Source organism: Chiloscyllium punctatum, chromosome 2 (assembly GCF_047496795.1).
Source record: "Chiloscyllium punctatum isolate Juve2018m chromosome 2, sChiPun1.3, whole genome shotgun sequence".
Classification (NCBI taxonomy): domain Eukaryota; kingdom Metazoa; phylum Chordata; class Chondrichthyes; order Orectolobiformes; family Hemiscylliidae; genus Chiloscyllium; species Chiloscyllium punctatum.
In genome coordinates, this window is record NC_092740.1 from 35,732,610 (window position 1) to 35,756,883 (window position 24,274).

The 24,274-nt window shown below is 40.8% G+C and overlaps 1 protein-coding gene across 6 annotated transcripts in view; it reads left to right on the top strand.

Annotated features, from left to right (window-relative positions):
- erbin (erbb2 interacting protein) overlaps nucleotides 1-24,274 on the top strand; it is a 210,270-nt gene that overhangs the window by 170,854 nt on the left and 15,142 nt on the right. For all 6 annotated transcript variants that reach the window (XM_072595723.1, XM_072595708.1, XM_072595703.1 and 3 more), the window contains 3 exons: nucleotides 17,192-17,255; nucleotides 18,520-18,594; nucleotides 21,490-21,634. In XM_072595723.1, coding sequence (XP_072451824.1) covers nucleotides 17,192-17,255; nucleotides 18,520-18,594; nucleotides 21,490-21,634 — 284 coding nt within the window. The remainder of the gene's footprint in view (nucleotides 1-17,191; nucleotides 17,256-18,519; nucleotides 18,595-21,489; nucleotides 21,635-24,274) is intronic.

Consider the following 24,274-nt stretch of genomic DNA (forward strand, 5'->3'; position numbering starts at 1 on the left):
TTGGCACTGCTGCCTCTCAGTGCTAGGGACCAGGTTCAATTCCCGCCACAGGCAACTGTCTTTGTGGAGTTTGCACGTTCTCCCTGTGTCTGCATGGTTTTCCTCTGGGTGCTCCGGTTTCCTCCCCACGCTCCAGAGATGTGCAGGTCAAGTGAATTGGCATTGCTAAATTACCTATAGTGTTAGGTGAATTAATCAGAGGGAATGGTCTGGGTGGGTTACTCTTTGGATCGTTGGTGTGAACATGTTGGGCCAAATGGCCTGTTTTCACTCTATAGGGAATCTAATCTAATCTAATTTAACCTAATCTAATCTAAAGAAAATTGTCACCATTTGAGGAAGGATGGATTAGCATTTTGAGTTAACCCTTGCTTAATTTGAATCGTCTTTAAAATCTTCAGCTCCTTACTTGAAGCTGTAATGAGCAATTTATTGATATTGAATTTATTATCTTGTCTGGCATTTTGACATGAACATTATTGACTCATATTTAAAAAAATAACGTTGGCTTTCTTGAAGCAGTTGAACTTGTAGTTTGAGTTTCAGGAATGTGATGCCAAAATTCACTCTGCACTGCTCCATTTGTATTGCCCATTGCATCTGTACATATTGAGAAACCAGATCCCATTGGGTATTGCAAATGGCTACTGGTGGAACAAATCTGGATGTAGCAGATGCACAAATCAGTGTTCAGTTGGTGACATGGATCGGTTGCTAGCATTATTTGCAAAAAGCATCTAGCTTCCTGTGCCAAAACTGACCCTACCCCTCCAAGAATTGTCATAATTTCAGCTGTCTAGAGTTCCTGTTTTAGAGTCTGACTTAGATGAGGAAACCAAATGCAATATTTCCAAGTTTGCTGAAGATACAAAACTAGATGAGACTAATTTGTAAGGAGTATGCAAGGTGGCTACAGGGCAAGGTCGAGTGTATAGGCAAACATATGGCAGTTGAGGTATAAAGTGGATAAATTGAAGTTATTTACTTAAGTGTCAAAAAAAAAAGGATGAGTATTATTTAAATGGTGCTACATTGGGAAGTGGGGATGTTCAAAGAGATCTGGGTGACCTTGTATACCAGTCAATGAATGTAAACAGGCAAATGCATCAACCAATTAGGAAGGGAATTTGAGTTCAAAAGTTAGGATGTCTTACTGCAGTTACACAGCTCCTTCATGACACCATACCTGGAGTAATGCACGCAGCTTTGGTCTTCTGACTTGAGATGATGTATACTTGCCATAGATGGAGTGCAGTGACTGTTCACCTGGCTGATGCCAGAGATGGCTGGACTGGTCTAGGAGGGGGAGTTGATTCAACTTGGCTTGAATTCACCACAGTTTAGAAGGATGTGAGGAGGTCTGATTGAAAGGTATAAAATTTGACCAGGGCTGGACAGACGAGCTGGGGATGGGATATTTCCCTCATTGGGGAGTCCAGGATGCAGGGTCACAGTCTCAGAAAAGAGGGTTGGTCATTTCGGACTCAGATGAGGAAACATATCTTCACTCAAAGGGTGGCCAGCCTATGCAACTTGCTATCACAAAAAGCTGTAGAAGCTGAGTCGCTGAGTATATTCGGGGTTGAGTTTGATAATCTTTTTAGGTTTTAAAGGCACCAAAGGGTATGGGGAGAAGGAGAACATTGGCATTGAGATAGAGGGTCAGACATGATTATATTGAATGGCCCACTCCTGCACCCAGTTTTGTTGTTTCTGTGTTCCCTCGTTTGACTCTTCTGTTTTGGTTTGATCGTACTTTTTGTGAAGCACATTGTTTAATGGATTAATAGTCCATCAAATGAAGAAACACACAAAGTGAGTGCAACTGGCTTTAAGAACTGCTATCATTGGAAAAGAAAAATGCCTGCAGCTTCTTTCTTTCACTCTGTGATGTCAGCTTTAGTCCTTGAATCCTTTTCTTTGCCTTGATTAATATCCAAGCACAATAAGAATAACTGAGCAATGCCCCATCTCTGGCATTTAGCATTATGTTTCTGAATCAGCCTGACTTGCTTTGATCTGTTATAATGGATCTGTGTTTTTTCTTGCTCATTCACCTGTGTCTCTGGTAAGGTCTGAATTTGCTGTCCATTTCTATTACCATTGAGAAGGTGGTGGTGGTGAGCCATTTTCATGAACAAAGCAGAATGACTCCTTAGGCCTTTTATAGAGAATAGTTCAAAACCAGCCGCATTGCTGTAGGTCTGGAGTTAACTGTAAAACTACATTGGATAAGGATGGCAGATTTCTTTCCCTAAAGCACAGTGGTGAGCCAAATGTATTTTTAGGAAAATTCAGCACTTTCACAGGCATGCTTAATGATGAGAGCCGTTTATTCCAGATTTTGTTCATTACGTTTAAATTTTCCAGCAATCATGTTGAGATTTGTACTCCTGTCTCCACATAATTAATTAAAGCCTCTAAATTACTAGTTTAGCAACATCACCACTTTGTTGCTACAGTGGAACCTCAATTATCTGGCATTCGATTATAGAACATAGAACAATACAGCACAGAACAGGCCCTTCGGCCCACGATGTTGTGCCGAACATTTGTCCTAGCTTAAGCACCTATCCATGTACCTATCCAATTGCCGCTTAAAGGTCACCAATGATTCTGACTCTGCCACTCCCACAGGCAGCGCATTCCATGCCCCCACCACTCTCTAGGTAAAGAATCTACCCCTGACATCCCCCTCTATACCTTCCACCCTTCACCTTAAATTTATGTCCCCTTGTAACACTCTGTTGTACCCAGGAAAAAGTCTACTCTATCTATTCCCCTGATCATCTTATAAACCTCTATCAAGTCACCCCTCATCCTTCACCATTCCAATGAGAAAAGGCCTAACACTCTCAACCTATCCTCGTACGACTTATTCTCCCTTCCAGGCAACATCCTGGTAAATCTCCTCTGCACCCTCTCCAAAGTTTCCACATCTTTTCTAAAGATCTATGAATTTTTCGAAGATCTATGAATATAGACCCCAAGATTCCTCTGCTCCTCCACCTTACTAAGAACCCTACCGTTAACCCTGTATTCCGCATTCTTATTTGTCCTTCCAAAATGGACAACCTCACACTTGACAGGGTTGAACTCCATCTGCCACTTCTCAGCCCAGCTCTGCATTATATCTAAGTCTCTTTGCAGCCGACAACAGCCCTCCTCACTATCCACAACTCCTCCAATCTTCGTATCATCTGCAAATTTGCTGACCCACCCTTCGACTCCCTCTTCCAAGTCATTAATAAAAATTACAAACAGCAGAGGACCTAGAACTGATCCCTGCAAAACTCCACTTGTAACTGGGCTCCAGGCTGAATATTTACCATCTACCACCACTCTCTGACTTCGACCGGTTAGCCAGTTCTCTATCCAACTGGCCAAATTTCCCTCTATCCCATGCCTCCTGACTTTCCACATAAGCCTACCATGGGGAACCTTATCAAATGACTTACTAAAATCCATGTACGTTACATCCACTGCTATACCCTCATACGCATGCTTGGTCACCTCCTCAAAGAATTCAGTAAGACTTGTAAGGCAAGACCTACCCCTCTCAAATCCGTGCTGGCTGTCCCTAATCAAGCAGTGTCTTTCCAGATACTCATAAATCCTATCCTTCAGTACCCTTTCCATTACTTTGCCTACCACCGACGTAAGACTAACTGGCCTGTAATTCCCGGGGTTACCCCTATTCCCCTTTTTGACCAGGGGCACAACATTTGCCATTCTCCAGTCCCCTGGTACCACCCCCGTTGACAGTGGAGATGAAAAGATCATTGCCAATGGCTCTGCAATTTCCTCTCTCACTTCCCACATAATCCTTGGATATATCCCGTCAGGCCCGCCTATCTTCAAGTTTTTCAAAATGCCCAACACATCTTCCTTCCCAACAAGTATCTCCTCTAGCTTACCAGTCCGTTTCATACTCTCCTCTTCAACAATACGGTCCCTCTCATTTGTAAATACTGAAGAAAAGTATTCATTCAAGACCTCTCCTATCTCTTCTGACTCAATACACAGTCTCCCACTACTACCCTCATTCTCATCATTCTCATGTTTCTCACATTCGCCTAAAGGCCCTTGGGGTTATCCTTGATCCTACCTGCCAAAGATTTTTCGTGCCCTCTCTTAGCTCTCCTAATCCCTTTCTTCAGCTCCCTCCTGGCTATCCTGTATCCCTCCAACGCTCTGTCTGAACCTTGTTTCCTCAGCCTTATGTAAGCCTCCTTCTTCCTCTTTACTAGACATTCAACCTCCCTCGTCAACTAAGGTTCCCTCACACGACCATCTCTTTCCTGCCTGACAGGTACATGCATATTAAGGACACGTCATAGCTGTTCCTTGAAAAAATTCCACATTTCAATGACATCCTTCCCTGACAGCCTATGCTTCCAACTTATGCTCCTCAGATCCTGACTTGCAACATCGTATTTACCCCCCCCCCCCCCCCCCCCAATTGTAAAACCTACCCTGTTGCATGCACCTATCTCTCTCCATAACCAAGGTGAAAGTCACAGAATTGTGGTCACCATCACCAAAATGCTCACCCACTAACAAGCCCATCACTTGTCCCGGTTCGTTACCGAGTACCAAATCCAATAAGGCCTCCCCTCTGGTCGACAATCTACATACTGAGTTAGAAAAGCTTTCTGGACACACTGCACAAACACCGCCCCGTCCAATCTACTTGATCTAAAGAGCTTCCAATCAATATTTGGGAAGTTGAAATCACCCATGACTACTACCCTGTGGCTCTGCACCTTTCCAAAATCTGTTTCCCAATCTGTTTCTCCACATCTCTGCTGCTATTGGGGGGCCTATAGTAAACACCCCACAAGGTGACTGCTCCTTTCCTATTTCTGACTTCAGCCCATTCTACCTCCAAAGGCAGATCCCCCTCGAACTGCCTTTCCGCAGCCATTATACCATTTCTCATTAGCAACGCCACACCCCCTCCTTTTTTTACCACGCTCCCTAATCTTACTGAAACATCTGTAACCAGGAACCTCTAACCATTCCTGTCCCTCTTCTATCCATGTTTCCGTGATGGCCACAACATCGTAGTCCCAAGCACCAATCCACGCCTTAAGTTCACCCACCTTATTTCTGATGCTCCTTGTATTGAAGTATACACACTTGAGCCCATCTGTGTCCGCAAGTATTCCCTGTCAGTGCTACCTTCTCCACGGCCTCCCTACATTCTTGGACATCCTGAAAAACAGCTAACCTACTTGCTGGACTACAAGTCTGGATCCCATCCCCCTGCCAAATTAGTTTTTAAACCCCCCCCCCCCCCAGAAGAGTGCTCGCAAACCTACCTCCCAGGATATTGGTGCCCTTCTGGTTCAGGTGCAACCCGTCCTGCTTGTACAGGTCCCACCTTCCCCAGTATGCAGTCCAATTGTCCAAATACCTGAAGTCATCTCTCCTACACCATCCTTGCAGCCACGTGTTCAGCTGCACTCTCTCCCTATTCCTTGCCTCACTGTCACGTGGCACCGGCAACAACCCAGAGATGGTGACTCTGTTCGTCCTAGCTTTGAGCTTCCAGCCTAACTCCATGAGCTCCTGAATGACCTTCCCACCCCTCTTGCTACCTATGTTGTTGGTGCCAATGTGCACCATGACTTCTGGCTGCACACCCTCCCCCTTAAGGATTCTGAAGACACGGTCCGAGATGTCTCGGACCCTGGCACTCAGGAGGCAACAAACCAACCGAGAATCTCGCCCATGTCCACAGAACCGCCTGTCTGTCCCTCCGACTATAGAGTGTCCTATAACTAGTGCTCTCCTCCTCTCCCCCTTTCCTTTCTGAGCCTCAGAGCCGGATCTCATGCCAGAGACCCGGTCACTGCAGCTTACCCCTGCTAGGCCGCCACCCCCACCCCCCCCCCCCCCCACAAACAGTATCCAAAGAAAAGTATACTTCTTGTTGAGTGGAATGACCACAGGGGATCCCTGCACTGCCTGCTTCCTCCCCTTCCCACCTCTAACTGTTACCCAGCTACCTCTGTTCTCCGGCGTAACTATGTCTCTGTAGCTTCCATCTATCACCCACTCAGCCTCTCGAATAGTTCTCAGTTCATCCAACTCCAGCTCCAATTCCCTAATGCGGTCTGTGAGGAGCTGAAGCTGGCTGCACTTCCTGCAGGTGAAGTCAGCAGGAGCATCGGTGGTCACACCTACCTCAAACATCCTGCAGGAGGAACATTCCACTGCCTGCGCTGCCATAACTCTACACTTAGTCTCCAAAACAAGAGCACCAAGTAGCTTACCTCTTTTTTTTAAGTTAGTGGAGGAGGGAGGGTAGGAGACACTACACGTGTAGTTTCTCGGGTTCCTTCTCCACTCAAATATCAATCACTTACCTTCCCGACTGGCTTTGCGCTCCGACTTCACTTCCGTCCGGCACCCGCCGCTCTCTGCTGCAAAATATCTGATTTTCAGATTATCCGGACAAGATCGCAAGGTCCTGATGCTTAGCTAAACGGTGTTATTTGGCGTTCGATTATCCAAACATTTGATTGTCTGACTAGAATGCTCCTCACCCAAGGCGTTTGGATAATCGAGGTTCCTCTATTATACCCCATTGTTGCAATTCAGAATTTCTGCCAATAATTCCAAATTTTGGTGAAATTTATATCTTAAATCATTTTTTGTGCATAATTTACTTGGTTAATTTGTTTAATAATCATATTCATTATTGTTTGCAGAAACAGAAATTGTTGGAAAAGCTCAGCAGGTCTGGCAGCATCTGTGAAGAGAAATTAGAGTTAACATTTCACATCCAGTCACCCTCAGAACTGATGGAAGTTAGGAAAATATTGGCCACTAGTTACCATCAGTTCTGAGGAAGGGTCACTGGACCTGAAACGTTAACTCTGATTTCTCTCCACAGTTGCCGACAGATCTTGATTTCCAGCATCTGTAGTTCCTTTGGGTTTTATTCATTATTATTTAAAATGCTACATTTCTACGTGGTAAGGTGCTCATTTCAAAAGTTTGCTTACTTCCAAACATAAGGTTTTTAACATACTGTGCTGGCATTCAGCCTTTCCACTTAATGCTATGCTAGGGTTTGTGCTATTTGGAGAGGCTGAGTGGCTAGGGCTGTTTTCTCCTGGAGGGTCAGAGGCTGAGGGGTGACCTTCTAGAGGTTTATAAAGTCATGAGGGGCATGGATAAGGTAAATAGACGAGGTACTTTCCCTGGGGCTGGGGGAGTCCAGTACGAGAGGGCATTGGTGAGAGGGGAAAGATTTAAAAGACACCTAAGGGACAACATTTTCATGCAAAGGGTGGTACGTGTATGGAATGAGCTGCTGGGGGATGTGGTAGAGGCTGGTACAAATACATTTAAAAGGCACCTAGATGGGTATATAAATAGGAAGGGATATGGACCAAGTGCTGTCAAATGGCATTAGGTAATTTAGGGTATCTAGTCGATGTGGACAAGTTGGACCAAAGGATCTGTTTCCATGCTGTAAGTTTCTGTGACTCTATACGAGCCCATGAATGTTCTGTTGGGTGGGGTGAAACATGACCTTGGAGCTTCCGATATTTTCAGGAAAGAAAAGCTCAGTTGAGTGGTGAGCTGGTTTGTGTGATGCAGTGACATCGACAGCATGGGTTCAATTCCTGTACCAATTACGTTTGGTGTGAAGGTCCTATCTTCTCAAACTCTCCCCTCATCTGAGGTGTGGTGACTCTGAGGTGTGGTGACCCTCAGGTTAAACCATCATCAGTTGTCCAGGAGAAGTGGGAACTGCAGGTGCTGGAATTGAGAGTCAAAACGTGTAGCGCTGGAAAAGCAATTCAGGGAACATCCGAGGAGCAGCAGAGTCGACATTTCAAGCATAAGCTTTTCATCAGAAATCAGTTCTTCCTGTTGAAGAGCTTATGCTTGAAACATTGACTCTCCTGCTCCTCAGATGCTTCCTGACCGGTTGTGCTTTTCCAGCAGCACACTTTTTGACTGTCATCAGTCGTCATCTCACTCTATTCAAAGAGCACTCTATAGTCCTGCGAGGACTGTAGTGACTTTCCAATGACTTTATTTCCAGAAACAATTAAGATGAAATATTTTCTTTGATTCAGCCTGCTTGCCATTTTTGTTCTGGTGCTTTGTGTGAAAGTAGGTTTTCAAACAAGCAGAGACTTGTTCTGAACTAAACTTTCAGAGTGTGTTCCAAGTGCTTAGAGTAGTAGTTCTCTGGATAAATATCACTGGAAAGAGCTCAGGCAACAACCATGATCTCTCTAATAATACACCCCATGACCATACGATGCACTGAGTTGCAAATCGAGCTTAATTAATATCATTAGCCAGAAGTACAAGCTAAGTCAGCAGATTTGGTTAGATTATATTGCTTTGCTTAAGTTACAGTATATTTCAAAACAATAAAAGACTTCAGCTTTAAGCACTCACCTAGTCGTAGTAACCCACATAACTGGCAAAAGTCTTAAGGTGGGAATTAGCTTTCTGTGAGCATTCCTACTGACTCTTGGTGCATAACAAAATAATAAAAACATTAGACCTTGACTACTTTTGAAGTTATGTTAACTGAAAAGAGAAGTGAATCAAAAATTTTAAAAAATCAAAAGGTATTTGAGTAATGTGTCCCCAATTGATATTAGTACTGATCTATCCCATGTTCAAGCCTTTCATCTTCTAACGTTGCCATGATCAACATTGTTTTGGAAATTAGACCAGATCTAGCCCATTTGGCTCCTGCTTCACCATTCAATAAAAGAGGGTTCTCTGGGAAAGTCATAGCATCTGTGTCTCTAAGCCAGGAGACCCGGTTCAAGTCCCACCTGCTCCAGAGGCATGTAGTAACCTATCTGAACAGGTTGATAGAAAATATTTTCTATTTAGTAAGACCATAGAGTGATCTTATTGGCCCGTACCTCCATTTTTCCATCTGGTGCCCACAACCTCTACTCTATTGTGGATGAAAAATATTTCTGAACAAGTCAGAGCAGTAGATGTGATCTATATGGACTTCAGTCGGGCATTCAACAAGATTCTGCATGGAAAACTGTTTAGCAAAGTTAGATCTCATGGAATACAGGGAGAACTAGCCATTTGGATACAGAACTGGCTCAAAGGTAGAAGACAGAGGGTGGTGGTGGAGGGTTGTTTTTCAGACTGGTGACCAGTGGAGTGCCACGAGGATTGGTGCTGGGCCCTCTACATTTTGTCATTTCCATAAATGATTTGGATGCGAGCATAAGAGGTACAGTTAGTAAGTTTGCAGACAACACCAAAATTGGAGGTGTAGTGGACAGCGAAGAGGGTTACCTCAGATTACAACAGGATCTGGACCAGATGGGCCAATGGGCTGAGAAGTGGCAGATGGAGTTTAATTCAGATAAATGCGAGGTGCTGCATTTTGGGAAAGCAAATCTTAGCAGGACTTATACACTTAATGGTAAGGTCCTAGGGAGTGTTGCTGAACAAGAGACCTTGGAGTGCAGGTTCATAGCTCCTTGAAAGTGGAGTCGCAAGTAGATAGGATAGTGAAGAAAGCGTTTGGTATGCTTTCGTTTATTGGTCAGAGTATTGAGTACAGGAGTTGGGAGGTCATGTTGTGGCTGTACAGGACGTTGGTTAGGCCACTGTTGGAATATTGCGTGCAATTCTGGTCTCCTTCCTATCGGAAAGATGTTGTGAAACTTGAAAGGGTTCAGAAAAGATTTACAAGAATGTTGCCAGGGTTGGAGGATTTGAGCTTTCGGGAGAGGCTGAATAGGCTGGGGCTGTTTTCCTGAGTGTCGGAGGTTTATAAAATCATAAGGGTAAATAGGCAAAGTCTTTTCCCTGGGGTGGGGGAGTCCAGAACTAGAGGGCATAGGTTTAGGGCGAGAGGGGAAAGCTGTAAAAGAGACCTAAGGGGTGACCTTTTCACTCAGAGGGTGGTACGTGTGTGCAATGAGCTGCCAGAGGAAGTGGTGGAGGCTGGTACAATTGCAACATTTAAGAGGCATTTGGATGGGTATATGAATAGGAAGGGTTTGGAGGGATATGGGCCGGGTGCTGGCAGATGGGTCTAGATTGGGTTGAGGTATCTAGTCAGCATGGACAGGTTGGACTGAAGGGTCTCTTCCATGCTGTACATCTCTATGACTCTAGGTCAGCCTAGATACTAGTTGGCTGACTACAGCATCCAGCCTGCATTTGATTCGCTGCATTACTCCACATAAACTGGTAAACAAAGTTCCTGTTTTAGAACAGTACCCACCTGAGGCATATGCTATCACTTCCATGGCTGAAAGTTTGTAGGGTGCAAATTTAGACTTGATGTAAATTGCATGTTCAAACAAAAGGTATCTTCCTCTGTAAATTATGTAAAGCTTTACTGTTGTTATAATACTGCCAATCTCAATGTACAAACAATGTAAAAATAAACTATTTTGAGCAAGGGTCAGTTAGGCTCAAAACATCAGCTCTTTTCTCTCCTTACAGATGCTGCCAGACCTGCTAAGATTTTCCAGCAATTTCTCTTTTGGTTTCAGATTCCAGCGTCCGCAGTAATTTGCTTTTAAAAATAAACTATGTTCTGGAAAACGATTAGTGTTGTTATGAAGCCAACTGATGGATGATATTGGTTAAGTCAGATCCCAGAGGGAGACCTGCTTCATGAGGAGAGAAAGCAGGAGAATGGGGATGGGAAACATATCAACCATGATTGAGTAACAGGGCAGACTCGATGGGCCAAATGGCTTGTGTCTTATGGTCTTGATTGACCACAAGTTTTGTTGTTGTTTGTTTATTGTGCAGTCAGTCACTGAAATATTCAGGGCTTTTGCCCGAAACGTTGATTTCGCTGCTCGTTGGATGCTGCCTGAACTGCTGTGCTCTTCCAGCACCACTAATCCACTGGAATATTCAATCTACTTTAAATAAAGGAAATTAGAAGTTTATTATATATGAAAGAAAGGCACAAGCTATGTTTGGTTGCTTCTGACAAAAGTTAATGTGGAAAGAAGAAAAGCAGAACGTGGCTTAATATAAGGCTGTGAATGTATCCATGTAAATCAAGGTGGGATTCACAAAGGTGAATAAGTATCTTATTGCATACTGGATAGATTTGAAAAATCCCTGTAAAAGGAGCTGAAATAGGTGATACTGCATGATGTCCACATAGTCATAGAGACAAACAGCACTGAAACTGACCCTTCAGCCCAACTAGTCCATGCTGACCATAATCCTCAACTAAACTAGTCCCAGTGGCTGCAACTTGGCCCATATCCCTCCAAACGTTTCTTATTCATGTACTTAGCTAAATATCTCTTAAATATCCACACTTCCCCTGGAAGTTCATTCCACACCACACTCTGTTTAATAAAAGTTGCCTCTCATGTCTTTTTTAAACATTTCTCCTCTCACCCTAAAAATATGCTCCTAAGTTTTGAAATCCCCCACCCTCTGGAATTGACACTTGGTGTTGACCTTACTTCTATCTGTCATTATTTTATAAACCTTTGTAAGGTTGCCTCTCAACCTCCTTTATATTTGACAGTTCTGAATACTTGGTGGTGCTGACATGTTCTAAGAGAATTTGGTCAGTACATTGACCAGCATAATGTTGCTGTTACTTTCAAAATGAGTGATATTTGTGTCTGTATGAATTTTAATTCCATTGGGATTGGCAAAACAAGAGACAAAACTTACAATCATAAAAGGATGGAGGACCTTTTAATCACTTAGAAGATGAGTTATATAGTTGAAACAGGTGCTTGCTGAATTTAATGTTCAGAAGCACTAATTTATTTGGCATACATATCCCAGTTAGACGCTGGGGAAACCTTTTGGCATTTGGAGAACCAGGCTTCACTTGATCAGAACCTGAGTTCAAATCCTTTAATTAAATTAAATCCACCGGCTTTGTTAACATTTCTACAGTTTATATGTTCAATAGTTTTGTTTTATGTTTAATAGAACACTTTCAATGGGTCTCTATTTAATAGTTCATTTTTTTTATTCCATAGAGCATAATGATGTGATATGCCAATTTAGCAATGCCAAGTATCTTAGTTATGTACATGATGGCATTTGATGTTGCTACAATAATTTGTCTACAGTTGCAGCTTCAGCACCTTGTATCACCATAATTTGGGCATTGTTTCTTTGTACATTTAGGCACTGGTAACAACCTTTATTCATTATAGAATCCAAACAGTACAGATAGTTCAGCTCATTGAGTCTGCACCAAACTACCAAGGAGTATCCTACTCATATCCAGCCCCCAGTCCCTGCATTCCTCATGACTAATCCACCTAGACTGCAAATCTTTGAGCACTATGGGCAATTTATCATGGCTAATCCACTTAGATTGCACATCCCTGGGCACCATTGGCAATTTAGCATGGCCAATCCACCTAACCTGCATGCCTTTGGACTGTGGGAGAAAACCAGAACATCGAAAGGAAACCCACGCAGACACAGGGAGCATTTTCAAACTTGCAGTCACAGATTCCACCCAAGGCTGGAATTGAACCTGGGTCCCCTAGCACTGAGAGGTAGCAATGCTAACCATTGTGCCAACTGTTGTTGTCAATTGTATGTTGTATTGGTGGGTTGAAGGGTATTGTTGATAAGAGCTATACTTATATAGATTGAGATTTAAAAAACAGGTGTTAATGAGTAAATAATCCACGTTCAGAACTCTGGATGAAATCATAAATTAACCTTTTTTAAATGAAGATCTGTTTTTCAACTTGAAAAATGAATGCTATTGCAATTGATGATGATAGATTGGCTATTGCCCAGTCCTGAATATACAGGTAGCCCCTGCTATACATGAAAGTAGACCGTTCCCAGGAAATCTTTTATAAGCTGAAAATGGCATAAATCAAAGATGCATGATTTATATGGGAAAAAGTATCGCCGTTTTTCATAAAAGCGAAAATCCTCTTTGGGTTTTCAAAAATGCATATTAATGTCAGTCTTTCGTAAAAGCAAAATCACGTAAAGCAAACGTTCAAAAAGCGGGAGATAATTGTACTTGGAAAGATAGTTGTCCAATACATTTATAAGTTCATAAAATATAGGAACAGAATTAAGCCACTCTGCCATTCAATCATGGCTGAAATGTTCCTCACCCCAATTTTCCAGCCTTCTCTCCATATCCCTTCAACCCATTACCAATTAATAATCTGTCTAACCCTTCCCTAAATGTATTCACTGTTCCAGCATCCACTGCACTTGGGGGATAGTGAATTCCACAGATTCACAACCCTTTGGGCGAAGTAGTTTTCCCATAACTCTGTTTTAAATTTGCTACCCCTTACCTTAAGACCATGGCCTCACATCCTAGAATGCCCCACAAGAGGAAGCATCCGCTCCACCTCTGTTTGTTATGCAAGTCATACCTAGTAAGACCCAAGGACATTGTTTGGATTAACTCTGTACAAGAGTATAGGTTCAGCCTTTCAGACTGCACAGCCAAGAAGTTTTCATAGCATGTGCATGTCATTTGGTTAATTTATCAAAGAACAATCAGCATTCTTTTCCAAGCTCATCTTTTATTAACGTTTCACAATCTTGAACTATCTGATTTCCAAGTTAATTCAAGTCTGTTGGTTTCGACTCATAAAATGCAGCTGGGATTCGCGTTAGCATCAGTTAAAGATCACTTTTGTTTTGCTGTTGGGAGTTAAAATATTGTCAGATTGAGTGAAATGCTGTGAAAGAATATTCTTGTGCCAAAATTTACTACAGCTGGTGAATAAGTGGCGCCTGCTGTTCGTTAGACTTGCCCGTGCCTGTTTGATTTACTAGATGTTTTACTAAATTGCAAAAGTACGTAACTGGGACCTGTGAACTTATAAACAATTGTGCATCTCCTTGAATCTATCAGCTTGAAGAATTGAGGATTGAACATCACTGACTATAAGATTGAATTTAATACCCAAAGAGGGAAAAAGATATTTTATTGGAAGAAGCCAAAAAAAGGGGAGTAATTTTGTTTTTTCAAAAAAAGTCTCTCAAGGCCCAATACATATTTACTTACAACAACATGTGGTGAAATACAGCAAAATCTTGATGAATCTTGGCATTCTCCCACAAATCTGTTAAGTGGAGCTTCCGAATAGCTGAAATGACTGCTATATAACCCTACAACACACTGTCTGAAAAAGGTTATCAATTAAAACATAGTAATGGAGTAAATAGAAGGAAAACTATCTTTACTTTTCAGTTCACCCTTTACAATTGCTGACCTATTGAAAGGCATTGACAAATGCTCAGACTTAACCCAAGAAAAACAGTAATCCTTTTCTGCTTGGTGCATTGTGTTTGGATGTCGCAGTACTGTCTGCCATGTATCAGTGTAGTCAAGCATGTTTTTGGTGTTTTTGTGATGCTTAGTTGAAGAGCATACTGCATTTGCAATTGCCTCCTCTATTGTACATAGCACAGAGTCATCTCCCCTAGTGCATATTTCCGTAGTTGATTCTGCATAAGCTAGGCTGATTTAGTTAACATGGTCATGTGATAAAGCCTACAATTTGACTAATCCAGAATTACCAGCTCGTAATTTCAGTTTATCATGGGCAGCATTCTATTGGATTTTCTCTTTTGCCAATGAGAATGACTGACTATTGTGATAAAATTGAAATTTTGTGACATCCAGAATTTAACTCCTCACAGTTTCACTTATGGACCTTTAAAAGGGCAATAGCTAGGCCTAATGTAAAGCTGACATTCTTTGTACAGCCAAATATCATATAATGTAGTTCTCTTGATGTTTCACTTTATCTGTTACCTGTCAGTGTTCCAGTTACTGTGCTTGGTGGCGGCAGAGTGGAAGTTGTCACTGGATTAGCCAAGGCAGTAGCCGTGCAGATTCACTGATGTGTCAGACAGCAGTGTAGGTTTCTTGTTTGATTCACTGACCATGTGGTCACTGCTTTTGCGCCTCTTCCTCCTTTTTTAAAGTGCCATAGTTCTGGTCTCCCTCCTGTAGGAAAGACATTCTGAAATTTGAAAGGGTTCAGAAAAGATGTACAAGGATGTTGCCAGGGTTGGAGGGTTTGAGGTATAGGGAGAGGCTGAATAGGCTGGGGCTGTTTTCCCTGGAGTGTCGGATGCTGAGGGGTGACCTTATAGAGATGTTTAAAATCATGAAGGGCATGGATAAGGTAAATAGACAAGGTATTTTCCCTGGGGTGGGGAAGCCCAGAACTAGAGTGCATAGGTTTAGGGTGAGAGGGGAAAAATTTAAGTGACCTAAGGGGCAACTTTTTCATGCAGAGGATGGTGTGTATGTGGAATGATCTACCAAAGGAAGTAGTGGAGACTGGTACAATTCCAACATTTAAAAGGCATCTTGGATAGGAAGGATTCAGGATGGGCTAAATGCTGGTAAATGGGACTAGATGTATTTAGGATATTATCTGGTTGTCATGGACGAGTTGGACCGAAGAGTCTGTTTCTGTGCTGTAGATCTCTATGACTCCATGAACATTGATGGTTGCAGAAAACCCATCTGGTTCACTAATGTCTTTCAAAAAAAGAAATCCACCATCCTTTCCTACATGTGACTGCAAACCTACAGCCTTTTGGTTAACGTTTAACTGCCCCCTGAAATGCTTGAGCTGACTGTTCAGTTCGAGGCAGTTAGACAAGGACAACAAATGTCAGCATTGCCAATGATGTCAACATCCGATGAAAGAATAAAGCAAAACTTTTTTTTTAAGAACTGAAACATAAAGACATTCTGAACAAAAGTAAAAGCTGAGAGCATTGCACTCTACCAGTAATTCTTAATTCCTGAGTGACAGTTTGGTGGTAATTCAGACTTTTCACGCCTTTAAAAGGGTGCTTGGACTAAAATGAACAAGCCTTGATTTTTTTTTGTTGCAAGTGTTGTTCATATCTGCCATTTAAGCACAGACATTTAAAGCTGCTGAACTGTTTGGAATTGGTGAGGTTCTATTTTTGGTACTGAAACAGCACATCTTGATTTGTGGTTGATCTGTTTGACCGTGTATTGACTCTCACTTGAAGTTGCTGTTTGACTTACACTTGTCATTTGTCAAGTGTCTTCGTGTTTCTATTATCTTCACAGTACATTCTGACCCATTGTAATTAGCTAATCAGCTGTTATAGGTCCAGGGCCTGTTTTGAAGTTGGACCTAGCTGCCCACAGAAACTTTCCTGTAATGTTCATTTTATACAAACTGGAAGACTTTGTTTGAAATAGCATTTTAGCAAACAACCTGTTATCAATCAAGATTTTATCACTGTGATGATCAGAACAATGAACTATCAGTGTATTTTCCATGTTAGTGTGAAGGAATTTATATTCTCACTCCTCTTGTGTGACCATTTAAAAAAAAACGTACATTTTAAGGGTTCTTGAACATTTTGAGTCTTGCCATCTGTTTCAAATTACAAGCTACTCGGAATGTCAGACTAACCTGATATCACAGCAAATGGAAGAGAGTTAAAGCTATAACTAAGTATGGTTTGCTTGTCCGAAATAAACATGCATTCAATTTTTTTTTAAAAGCAATTGATTTATTATTATCATTTCCAATGGTGATTGATTTAAACAAAGCAACCGCATTTTGCTTTAGAATTGCAAGACTGAAAGACCGCGTATTGCTGGATTTCCCACTCATCTACAATGTAATTTATGAAGCAGACAAGAACAGAAATTGCTGGAGAAACTCAATAGGTTTGGCAGTGTCTGTAGAGAGAAAAACAGAGTTAATGTTTGGAGTCCAGTGACCCCTCCTTCAGCACGGGAAGGAGGACCATTGCACTTGAAACATTAACTCTGTTCTTCTATCCAGTGTTTCAAGTCCAGGAGCCCTTCAGACCCCCTTTCATACTGAAGAAAGGTCACTGGACTCAAAACGTGAACTGTATTTCTCTCTACAGATGCTGCCAAACCTGCTGAGTTTCTCCAGCAAGTCCTGGCTTTGTTTGTTTCAAATCTCCAGCATCTGGGGTTCTTTGTTTTATTTTGGTTCTGAAACAATTGTACATGTTGTAAAATCTCACCAATGTCATTTTGTTTAAAAAGCAAACAATCCCAGAATAGAAAACTTTTTTTAAAAAATCTGTAATCTAAATACCTGTGTCTCAAAAATATCTCTGGATGTTCAGTAATCTGTTTCATGACCACTGCTTTGCTTTTCTGTATCTTACTTTTGGGCCTTAATCTTTATAGAACCATGAGCAGACTCACCCAGTTGGAGAGATTAGATTTGGGAAGTAATGAATTCACAGAAGTGGTAAGTAGTTCCAGGAAAATAAATACTCACTGGTGCATATCTTAGTTATTTGTAAAGCACTTAATTCTTGTTTTAAAACATTTTTGGAATGCCTTCAGGAACACGGTTGTATTGTTCATTCAGATGTAGAAAAGGTTACCTTAAAGCACAACATTTAAAATTATATGGCAAAACAGAAGTTAAAAATGTAATCATACTTGGAAAAGAGTTTGTAATCAGGATTTACAAAGCTGAGAAGATTGTCAGCAAGATAAAGGTCAAGGTAAAAACAATGGCAAGGTTTATCATTCAATTGAAAATTTGTATAGGTTTCTGTAAGATCGTAGGAACAGGGATAAACCATCCGAAACCCCCCCCCCCCCAAGCCTGTTCTGCCATTCAACAGGAGAATGTCTAATCTGACATTTCCTCACATCCATGTTCCTGTCCATTCCCCATAGCCCTTGATTTCCCTGCTGATGAAGATTTTATCTCAGCATTAAATATGCGCAGCACCCTGCCCCTCCAGTGCTCAATGGCAAGGAATTCCAAAGACCTGCAACTCTCTGTGAAAATAACTTCCTCCTTATTTCCATCTGAATTTGGGGTCCCATTATTCTGAGATTATGCCCTCTCGTCATAAACTCTTACATGAGGGAAGTATTCTCTCAGCTGTTACCCAGTTAAGCCCCTTAAGAATCCTATATGTTTAATTGAGATCACCTTCATTCTTCTGAACTCCAGTGAGTAGAGTCCTGACCTATGCTCCTCTATACCATGGAACATCGTGGTAAACTTTCTCTGAATTGCTTCTAATGAAATCTTTCCTTAAATAAGCAAACCAAAGACTGCACTCTGTACTCCAGATGTGGTCTAACTGGCACCTTGTACAGTTGCTGTAAGACTTTGCTACTCTTATATTCCAACTCCTTTGAAATAAGGGCCAACATTCCATTAGCCTTACTGGCTACCTGCTGCACCATGACGATGTGCAGATCTGTATTCTTCTAAAAGCACACTTTTGGTTTGAAACTTAGAGCCAAGTTGCATTAATTTTTGTTAATTCTATGTAACCTGTTTTATCTTCATTCCAAAAGACATCTCAGTCTAACTTACTGTTTCTGAATTTCAACCAGAGATATTCTTTCCAAATAGGCTGATTTAATTATAGCTGCTGATCAAATGGTTTAGAAAGATACGTAGAGTCCTTTTGAACAACACATCAGTGCTTTGATTTTATATATGCTTTTCTTTAAATGTCTCTTCTGATTTGTTTCCCTATTAGCCTGAAGTATTAGAACAACTGACTGCACTAAAGGAATTTTGGATGGATGGCAATAGACTTGCAATTCTCCCGGGGGTATGTGTCGTGCTGTGGCGCTAATTGATGCTGCACTAATTTAACCACATAGTTATAAAATGAATATTACATAAATTTAATTGGGTGAAATGAAATTGGAAACTCATTAACTCTTTTGGTTCTTGACCACAAGCATTCAATTGATGCTGAACAATTTTCCCTTAAATACTATGCTAATTCAAGTTGACAATGAGTAGTGAAAATGTGGCTTGGGGAATCGTGTTTCCAAAACATAAAAATTGAGTTTCATAAAGAGTAGTGGAGCACGGCGAAAGTAGATTCTGAAACAGTGCAAGTGACCAAAGTTGAAGCTTCTAAAACTTCGAGAGAGAGAGAGAGAGACAGCAGGGTTAGCAGCTTCATAAAGTATGAGAGGGAAGAGTCGTGACAGCAGCTTCTGAAACAGAGCTTGAGAATGGGAAAAGATGGTGAGGTAGCTTTGTTAATAAAGGAAGTATCAATGTTGTGGTGATTAGTGACATAGGTTCAATAGATCATGATGTCAAATCAGTTTGGGTGACAATAAGGGAAAGAAGTCATGGGCGAGAGTCAAATATAAGCCCAAAGAAGTTGCCTCACTAAAGGGCAAGCTATAAATTGGGAATTGATGGACACGTGTAAGAAAGGCTACAATTTTCATTGGTGATTTAATTTGTAATTTGATTGGACAAATTCGATGGGGTAGGGTAACATGAAACTTACTTTATACAATACATCAAGAATTGTTTCTTAGATAAGTATGTTACAGAATCTACCCAGGAACAAGCTGTTTTAGATTGATGTAGCAATGCAGGATTAATAAGTGATCTTGTTGTTAAAGATTCTCGAGGGTAGTAATCACAATGTGACACAATTGCAATTTTAGTTTGAGGGAGAACAACTCCAATCTAAAAATAGATCTTCAACTTAAAATAAGGGCAGCTACAGAGAGGTGAAGAGAGAGTTGTCTAATGTGGTTCGGAAGGTAGACAAAAGATAAGGGACATGACCACACTCCAAGAGGATGCAGAGGAGGTTTACCAGGATGTTGCCTGGGCTGGAGAGTTTCAGGTATGGAGAGAGACTGGACAGATTGGGGCTGTTTTCCTTGGAGCAGAGGAAATTGAGAGAGACATGAATGAGGGACATAGGTAGACAGGAAGAAATCTTCAATCTCGAAAGAGGAATCAATGACATGGGGGCACAGATTTAAGGTAAGGAGTAGAAGGTTTAGAGAAGATGTGAAAAAGTTTTTAATCCAGAGGGTGGTGGGAATTTGGGACTTGCTGCTTAAGAAATTTTTAGATGTGCGCCTGTGATGCCAAGTGCTGGAAATTGGAATTGGAATGATTTGGTGTTTTTTTGACTGATGTGGATGTGTTGAGCGAAAGGGGACTTTTCTGTGACTATCAGGAAAAGCTAGGGACCCTGTAAGGGTCTAAAATGGTTATATCCTTCAAACTTTATCTGTGGAACCAATTATTTTCATGTTACAATGTCACAGTGCACCAATTTGATTCTGAAAGGTGTTTGTTTTTGTTTTGAGGTGGTCGAAATGATGGTCTTATTGTGATTCAACATATTCTCCTGCAATTGCATGAGACCATTTAGCTTTCAAGAAGGTTTAACTTCCACTGTTAATAACTGAGAGGATAAATTCTGGTATTGGCTGAAAATCCAGATTCTGAGAAAGTATTTGAAGTGTCATCCATTTGTTAGCTGTCTCTTCTCAATGTGCTGTTTTCATAAGAGTGTCACAGGTATTGTGGCAGGTTTCAGGTATGCTCTATTAGCCAAAATAGCTCATATGAAATAATATTTGAAATAGAGCATTTGTAATAATTCCAAACAAAATACCATGCGTTTTTTTTCTTAGAGGCGGTTGAACATTCTTTGCTTGTGATTATTCTTTTAAATTCTTTTAGGATTTTATTTTAGTTACATGAGATGTTAATCGTTTACTAAATATGTAGGTCATGTATTTTGTGTTTTTTTTGGAAGGAAAAGTCCTTTTCATGTATAAGTGATGCAAAGAATTGCATTTAATGTTGGGAAATTTGGATTAGTTGACAGGAGTTTTTTGGGTTCATATCATTTGGGTTTACTTATTAGCTGAACGTGGATAAATAGGTGAGTCTATGGCATGATTCCTGAGCAATTTCAAGGTATTACACCTGAATCACTATTCTGCCAAATTTTATCAATTTATTGATGTGGCATGAAACTGAACTTGAATTAGCTGTGTATATAATAAATGTTTTTCCTGACAATGAGGGAATCTTCTGTTATAATTGAGATGAGACCTACTGTGTACACTCTAATAATTAAATTTTGGCTCTAATTTTGAGCAGTACTCCTGATTCATATAGTTGTGTGCTGGGGTTGAGCATCTCGAGCATCAGAACTCCCACAGTTTTTGGCAAATGCAGAATTTTGCTTGCTGTCCTACAGTGGTTTTTTTCTTTACCAGTTTTCTGCACTCCTTAGAGATCTTGGTTCCTTCCAATGACATTGTTCCATGGGCACTGGTTGTCCTTCACAATGTCTGCGCAAACACATCATTTATGTGTGAGTCTGGGTGGTGAATGTTACCAAACTGTTCAATTTGGAGGAACATACATCTGAATTTGATCATATCTCATACTTGGAAATATGCAGTTTCAGCAAGATTTTTTCCGTTTAAACTCCATTTCCTGCAAAACATCAAGGCCAGTTTTTGTCCTACAACATTGCCCTCCTGTGCTCTACTTGTTCACAAGTCATTAATGTTAGAATCAAGGCTTTTTTTAGTATGTTTGTGTCAGATACTGTGCCTGAGCAGCTGAACTGTCAAAGGGGCTCTTAATTGGTATTATCTCTATGATATAAATGTAACTGAATATTAAATTTCTGCTCTATTTATTTTCTTTCTTTTAGTTTATTGGCAAATTAAAGCAGTTGACCTACTTGGATGTTTCCAAAAACAATGTGGAAATGATTGATGATGCCATATCAGGTTGTGAGAACCTTCAGGACTTGCTGCTGTCTAGCAACGTGCTCCAACAGCTCCCTGAAACAATTGGTTTGTTACTTCCAAGTGTATATTTGTGAATGTTTGAAAAAGAAAGTATTCTTTGTCTTAAAGTATTGCATTAGCAATACCTTATTACACTTGTATATAAACTTAACTAGAATATTTCTGTGTCTTACATAATTTTAATGGTATTTCAATCCATGATCAACTCGGGTTTTTTGAAATAACAATTCAAAAAATAAGAGCCATTTGAATTGCAAATATCAATTTATTCCAAGATTTCCAATATTTCTATACTCTTATTGCATAATTAACATTTATATTAATGTAGAAAACTGGTAATGCTAGAGCTGCAGGGCAGTGTGAAACTATGAAGTTTATAATTTATAGGACAATTTTTAAAATTTAATGTCAGCTGCTTAACATCTGTCTAATTTCTCTTAGAATGTTAATGCCACAGAATTTGACATGTCACATTCTCTCTGATGCTCAAGACAATGGTTTATTCTTTAGCAACACTCATTGAATAAATTAGAACAAGGCCATCACTGTAAAACCAATGGTATTTGCTGATATGTTATTGTAAAATGTGAAAACGTGCTGTAACTCTTATTATTTCTAAAAGTCATTAAGTTTGTAAAGCTTGGTGATTTATATTTTGTTGCTACTTTATTATTCTGGATAGAGTTCATTTACAGTTTGCTTTTACTAGTAGTTCCGAGTAATATCATTTTCAAGATTGTAATCTAAATTTGTTGTCGTTTGGATATATTTCACCTTATACACTATGCTGAAAATTAAAATCAATGTCTTGAGATGAGGGAATACATGTTTAGATTAGATTAGATTAAATTACTTAGTGTGGACACAGGCCCTTCGGCCCAACAAGTCCACACCGACCCACCAAAGTGCAACCCACCCATACCCCTACATGTGCCCCTTTTTACCTAACACTATGGGCAATTTAGCATGGCCAATTCACCTGACCTGCATATCTTTGGACTGTGGGAGGAAATTGCAGCATCCAGAGAAAACCCATGCAGATACGGGGGAGAATGCACAAATTCCACACAGTCAGTCACCAAGGGTGGGATCAAACCTGGGTCCTTGGTGCTGTGAGGTAGCAGTGCTAACCACTGAGCTACCATACATAAGTTGAGAAACATAAATAAGGCCGAATGTAGTGTTGTGAAGCAAAACAATGTTTAGATGGCAGAAAATGAGAATAAAATTGAACAGATTAAGCGAGGTTAGATTAGGATTGTCATTATCTCTTAAGCTGTGTTTACCTTGAGAGTTGAAAAGGGTGGCGCTGGAAAAGTACAGTAGTTCAGGCAGCATCTGAAGAGCAGGAAAGTTGACGTTTCAGGTATAAGCCCATCATCAGGAATGTGGAGGGGGTAAGAGATAAATGGACTAGGGGTGGGGCTCGGGAGGAGTAGGTGGGAAGGTGGATGCAGTTGGGGGGTGTGATTGTGTGATAGATCAGTGGGGAGTTTGGAGCGGATAGGTGAGAAGGAAGATGGACAGGTCAAGAGGGTGATACCTTTATTCGATACTGTATTCTTGAGCCATAAAGCCAGAAAATCCCAGCACAACACCATAATAATCAATATGTTTCTTTGCAGTGGTCACATCTTGAAATAATTAGATTTAGAATACTTAGTGTGGAAACAGGCCCTTCGGCCCAACAAAAATACACACCGTCCTGCCGAAGCGCAACCCACCCAGACCCCCTCCCGTACCTTTACTCCTTCACCTAAAACTACGGGCAATTTAGGATGGCCAATTCACCTAACCTGCACATTTTTGGACTGTGGGAGGAAACCGGAGCACCCAGAAGAAACCCATGCAGACACTGGGAGAATTGTGCAAACTCCACACAGTCTGTCGCTTGAGGCGGGAATTGAGCCCGGGTCTCTGGCGCTGTGTGGCAGTTACAGTCTTGGAAGTTGGAGACGATAAATGGATTTTCACTTTTTCTTGCTTTACTGAGCACTTCACTATTGAATACTGTAATTTATCCTAACTGTTTAACATCCTATTCAAGCCTTCAAGAGTAAAATTAAATTGATGTTCCTTTTGAATGAATTCAAGCTTCATCTACTGAGTACTTGATCACTATAAAAGTGGTTGCTGCCCAATTGCTGAAAGCTTTGCCAAATTTTATGACCGGTAAAATCTTACACTGTGTAACTAGAACAAAAACTACAGACTAAGAAAGTAATATTAACCTCTGATTAAATCAGAAGGCAGCATTCTGATATATGTGGCTTTATAATGGCTTAAAGAGGTGTCCTTTTTTGTCCTTTTTTCATGAAGTATGGAACAGAGATGTAGAGCAGTCTGATCAAAGCCAGTAGAGTAAACAGCTTGTGAGGCCGTGGGTATTTTATTTAAAATTGGAACAATAGAAGCAGCCTGAGTGGGTGGGGTCAAACTTCTGCAGAACCATGCTTTTTAGTTTTAGCTTTCTGCAGTTGTTGGGGTCTTGAAGCTGGATGTAGAAGCTCTTATTTCTCTCTCCACAATACCTAAAAGCTGGGCTTCTGGTCTTGCTGTTAGAACTGCATGCAAGACAATCAATTTTATGAATTTGTGTTTGCCAAGAGTGCATTTATGGAATGTTACTGTCCTGGAGCAGTTAATTAGTGGTTGTTAATGTATTTATTTTCTTAAGCATTTTGA